The sequence below is a fragment of the Dama dama genome, chromosome 17 (genome assembly GCF_033118175.1).
Source record: "Dama dama isolate Ldn47 chromosome 17, ASM3311817v1, whole genome shotgun sequence".
In the NCBI taxonomy this organism is placed as follows: Eukaryota; Metazoa; Chordata; class Mammalia; order Artiodactyla; family Cervidae; genus Dama; species Dama dama.
Window position 1 is genome coordinate 10201992 of NC_083697.1, and position 6000 is coordinate 10207991.

The window sequence follows — 6000 nt, forward strand, 5'->3', positions numbered from 1 at the left end:
GTTTGCATTCCCACCAACAGTGTAAGAGGGTTCCCTTTTCTCCACACCCTCTCCAGCATTTATTGCTTGTAGACTTTTGGATAGCAGCCATCCTGACTGGTGTGTAATGGTACCTCATTGTGGTTTTGATTTGCATTTCTCTAATAATGAGTGATGTTGAGCATCTTTTCATGTGTTTGTTAGCCATCTGTATGTCTTCTTTGGAGAAATGTCTGTTTAGTTCTTTGGCCCATTTTTTGATTGGGTCATTTATTTTTCTGGAATTGAGCTGCAGGAGTTGCTTGTATATTTTTGAGATTAATCCTTTGTCTGTTTCTTCATTTGCTATTATTTTCTCCCAATCTGAGGGCTGTCTTTTCACCTTACTTATAGTTTCCTTTGTAGTGCAAAAGCTTTTAAGTTTCTTTAGGTCCCATTTGTTTAGTTTTGCTTTTATTTCCAATATTCTGGGAGGTGGGTCATAGAGGATCTTGCTTTGATTTATGTCGGAGAGTGTTTTGCCTATGTTCTCCTCTAGGAGTTTTATATTTTCTGGTCTTACATTTAGATCTTTAATCCATTTTGAGTTTATTTTTGTGTATGGTGTTAGAAAGTGTTCTAGTTTCATTCTTTTACAAGTGGTTGACCAGTTTTCCCAGCACCACTTGTTAAAGAGGTTGTCTTTTTTCCATTGTATATCCTTGCCTCCTTTGTCAAAGATAAGGTGTCCATAGGTTCGTGGATTTATCTCTGGGCTTTCTATTCTGTTCCATTGATCTATATTTCTGTCTTTGTGCCAGTACCATACTGTCTTGATGTAGTATTTCTTTAGCTTGAGATTTCATCCTTATAAAAGAGCTTTGCTGAATGAGATTTTTTGTTTTGATGAAGCCCAATTTATCTGCTTTTCTTTGATGGAGCCTGAGAATTCCTTTCCTAGACTTAGATTCCAAAGATTTTCTCTTTTTTATTTCCTAAAAGTTTTCATAATTATTTTTAGCCATTTTAATTCCTTTGCCTTTCCATATGACTTTTGAAATAAACTTCCCTATATTGACAGAAAGTCTTGCTTGGATTTTGATAGAAATTGGATTGAACCTGTGTATTGGTTTGGAGAGAATTGACATCTTAATTGGATTGAGTCTTCCATTCCACAAATGTGGTATATATCTCCATTAATTTAGATTTTTTAAAAGTTTCTTTCATCGGCATTATGTAGTTTTCAGAATGCAAGTTCTATACATCTTTTTGTTAGATACACACCTGAGTATTTCAGTTTGGGGGAAATCATTGTAACTGATACTGCATTTTTAATTTGTGTTCATGTGTTCATTTCTAGAATACAGAAATAATTATTGTTTGTATGTTTAGCTGGTGTCTTATGACTTTGCTGAGCTCACTAGTTCTAGGAGTTCTTCTCCTGAGATTTCAATATAGACAGCTATGTCAGTGGCAAATGGAAATAGTGTTTGTCTTTTCCCTCCCAGTCTGTATGCTTTTTTAGCTCTCTTTCGTGTCTGCACTGGCTGTAACGTCTGGCACTATATTCAGTAAATATGTTTCATTCCTGATCATAGAAGGAAGCACTCAGTATCTTACCATGAAGTATAATATTAGGTACAGGGTTACCATAGGTGTTCTTCATCAAGTTGAGGAAGTTTCTGTCTAGTCTTCCTGAACATCTTTTCAAAATCATGAATAATAATTTTGACAGTTGTTTTTCTGCATTGATTGATAATATCACATGACTCCTTCATTAACTTGTTAATAAAGTAGATTACATTGGTTTTAGAATATTGAATGAGCATCACTGGAATAAACCAATTAGCCATGGTGTGTAATTCTTTGTAAATATTGCTGAATTTTGCTCATATTTTGATAAGGATTTTTATGTTTATATTCATGAGAGGTATTCGTCTAGTTTTCTTTCAGACTATTTTTAACTGGTTTTGTTGTCAGCAGAGTAGCTTCATAAAAATGAATTGAGATTTTTTTTTTTTTTTTGTATACTTGAAAACATTATGTAGACTTGCTGTTAATTTTTTTGTATTTGGTAAAAAGATTTCCAGTGAACCTCTTCAGACTGGAGATAGTTTTTGGGGGAGACTTAATTACAAATTCAGTTTACTTAATAGTTTACTTACTTTTTCATGTTGGATAGGTTATAGTAGCTTGTATTTTTCAAGGAGTTGGTCCATTTCATCTAATTTGTCAAATTATGTATATAGAGTTGCAAGATTGTCTTCATTTTGATGTCTTTGATATTGATCATTTGTGTCTTGTATTTTTTCAGTTTTGCTTAGAAGATTGCAAATTATATTGATCTTTCACAGAGCCAATTATTTGTTACTGATTTTTATTTATTATTTTTCTATTAGCATTTGCATTCTTTTAACTCTGTCATTAACTTTCTACTGCTTGCTTTGAGTTTATTTTGTTTTGGTTTTTATAGGTTCTTAAGGTGGGAGTTTATGTTATTAAAGACTTTACTCCTAGAATCTGTTCCACAGATACTCATATATTTTATTTATTGTGATTTAGCTTAATATTTCTTTGTTTTTATTTCTCTTGACACAGTCTCTTTGACCAATAGATTATTTAGAAGAGTACTATTTAGTATTTTCTCTATCCTTAATGATTTTCCATCTAGTTATCTTGTCAGTTTTTAAGAGAGAGCATGTGGTTGGTGCATACATATTTAAGATGGCTAAATCTTCTTGGTAGGTGACCCCTTTATCATAAAATGTCCCTATTCTGAAGCCTATTTTATCTGATAATATAATTAATTAGTTATGTTGCATATTGTAGCTTGTTTCATTCTCTTAATTCAACGTGACTATCATTTGAAATAAGCTTTTTACAGACTATAGTTATGTTTTTTAATCCACTCTGCTGACTACTGTTTTGATTGGTATATTTAGACCATTTATATTTAATGTAATTATTGATATGTTTGGGCTTAAATCTGCCCTTTTCTGTAGTCTTTCTAGTTTTTATTTCTATGTTGTCTTCTGCCTTCCTGAGCTTTTTCATCTTTCCAATTTGCTTCAAATGGCAAATGACCACAGAATGGTTGATATTGAGTTCTTTGGCCACTTCTTATACAGTTGTTAAGAGGATCAGCTTTGATGATCCTCGATCATTGTCAGCTTCCAGTAGCCAGTCACTGCATTCCTCATCTTCAAGGCTCCTTTGCAAAGCTTGAACCACCACTGCACTGTCCATTGGTAGTTGCTGGGCCAAATGCATTGCTGATGCTGCAAGTTGTCTCCACTGCTTTATGGCCCATTTTGATCTCGAATAATAAAATTGTTCGTATTTGCTTTTTGTCTAACATCATTTCTCCAGTCTAAAATAAATATAAAATAAACAGCAAATAATAAGTCATTAGGAAAAAAACATAAAGTGAGAAATATACATTAAAATGAAGTATAACATAACCACATTTATTTAAGAATACATTCCAGTGTGAAATGGCAAAAGTTCAACAGTGCAAAACCACAGTCACTTTTGCACCAACCTGATACATTGTTTTGTTCTTTTGGGGAAAGGAAAAAAGTTGCATTATTACTGTTTACATCCAGTTGAGGATAAGAGTTAAGTTTTTCTTTTTAGCTTCAGTTGATATCTGAGTCTGGGGGTGTCTGATTACTGCCGGGCACAGGCAGGCTGCCTCCTGTGTCTGCTGAATGTAAGAGTGCCTCATTACTGCTCCTGACACTATTGGGGCTAGCCTTGTTATGCTGGGCAGTGATGAAAGTCCTGATTCTCCTCGGTTTTCTCTGACTCCACCCCAAGTGCAGGAAGTGGAGGAAGGCTTTTAGGGGGTTATTGCCAGTGGAGACAAAAGTCTATGTTCCCTATGTGATCTGCATTGCAATGAGGGGACACGCTGACCGGCTCCCTGCTCAGTCTATTTGACCACCTTTGAGCGTGTGAGTGGAATGTGATGTCCAGTTTTCTTTGTCGTGTTTGGCTGAAATCAAGTGGTTATTGTCTCAAAGTTTTGTCTTGATAAACTTCCCCTCTCCTGATCATCTGACTTTTAGGATTCATTTAAAGTTGATCATTTTAAGCCTTACAAAATTATAATTATGTAAGAAATACTGGAAGTTAAATAAGGCATTCTTGAAACTTTAAACACTGTTTTTTGATGTATGAAAATTAATTTTGATTTTGTCTTTATGCTCTTTCCTTCAAAGGTGAAGATTTTGCAGAAGTACATCATAATTGGAATGTTCATAGCTCTGCTTCAGAGCATTCCAAAGGATATCACAACAGAGAATTCACAAGAGGATTTTCCCAGGGTAGATATCCTCGATCTTGCCCTGGCAGGCCCCCACCTCCACAGTTTTATAATGCAGAACACATGGTCCCTCAGGACACTTCAGGATTTGCGCCACAGAGACAAGATAGCCCCATGATGCCACAGTATCCCTTCCCTCCTCCAGGGTTTGACATGCATAACTTCTCCCTCCCTCCACCCCCACCCCCGCCCCCCCCACCGCCTGCCTCCACAAACATGGGCTGGGCCGCGCCTGCTGTGGCCCCTCACCCATTAATCCCCTTGCCCTACTCCCTAGCCCCACCTCCGCCCCCCCCACCCCTGCCTCTGCCCTCCTCTTCTGGAGATGGTAATTCTGCTGCTCATTTTGGACCTTACTATTAGGTGGATGTATGCATTCCTGAGAAATGTGGACTTTTAGATACACACATGCATATATATGGAAGCATTTTTTAAAAAGAGATTATGGAGCTAGATTTTTAAAGCATAGTACATTAAAAAATAGTTCCTTCAGTTTTAGGTTGATATATATTGTAACCTTTATGAAAATTTAATGTTAAACTTGTGGAGGGGAATCCAATTATGTAATATTTAATTAATGCTTTGAACTTTGCCTAATTAAATAGTATGCCTCAATCTAATAATCTGGGGCACCTTTCATCATGGATTAAGATATATTGACCATACTGATTATCTTCTTGGTATATCTGAAAATAAAATGTTAAGTCCTATTGAGAGCCTTTAAAATAAACTATTTTTATAAATATATTTTAAAAATTGATTTTGGTTGTAAATGAAGTTTACAAATAAAATGTACTTTTTTTTGTTTTAAAGCAAGTAAAAGGTACAGAGAAGAAAAGCGTTATGTCTTGGCAGAAGTCATGTGTATAATTAAAATGAATATTTATTTATTTTGCATTGACAGGCTTTCCATTATCTGTGTAGATTTCCATTATTCAGCCATGATCCAGTAAACTTTACTGTTTAACTGCTTAAAGAGACACAAAGTGTTCACAGTAAAATGCATTATTCAATATTCACAGTAATGTGCATTTACCAACAGCAAGCAGACTTGTGTGTCCATATCGATTTCCCAGATTCTTGGATGCCTCGCACAGATTAAATGCTTAATAAAAAAAAATTTATTAAATGACAGACTGAATGTAGACTTTTAATTAAATAACCAGTGAATGGTATTTTACATGATTATGTGCTCATGAAACATAAGTGTAAGGAAATCTTAGAATTTTAGAGATAGAAGGAGCTTTAGAAGTAGCCTGCTACTGCTGCTGCTGCTAAGTCACTTCAGTCGTTTCCGTCTCTGTGCGACCCCATAGATGGCAGCCCACCAGGCTCCCCTGTCCCTGGGATTCTTCAGGCAAGAACACTGGAGTGGGTTGCCATTCCCTTCTCCATTACGTGAAAGTGAAAAGTGAAAGTGAAGTCACTCAGTCGTGTCCGACTCAGCGACCCAATGGACCGCAGCCTACCAGGCTCCTCCATCCATGGGATTTTCCAGGCAAGAGTACTGGAATGGGGTGCCCTTGCCTTCTCCTAGAAGTAGCCTAGAGTAGTCCTAATTTAATAACCTTGGAGTAGCCTAAGGACTCCAAAGAAGTCACTAAGGTTGCCAGTGAGACAGCAAGAAGATAAACTGAATTCTGATCTTCAGACCTGCACTTTATATTAAATTGGTGTTTTCCAATCTTTCATTCCTTGGCAGTCTTAGAAAATAA

The 6000-nt window shown here is 36.0% G+C and overlaps 1 protein-coding gene across 1 annotated transcript in view; it reads left to right on the plus strand.

Annotated features, from left to right (window-relative positions):
- NAF1 (nuclear assembly factor 1 ribonucleoprotein) overlaps positions 1-5414 on the plus strand; it is a 45505-nt gene extending 40091 nt beyond the window's left edge. The window contains exon 8 of the mRNA XM_061164098.1: positions 4182-5414. Within this exon, the coding sequence (XP_061020081.1) occupies positions 4182-4648 (467 nt within the window). The 3' untranslated portion in view covers positions 4649-5414. The remainder of the gene's footprint in view (positions 1-4181) is intronic.
- The last annotated feature ends 586 nt before the right edge of the window (positions 5415-6000 follow it).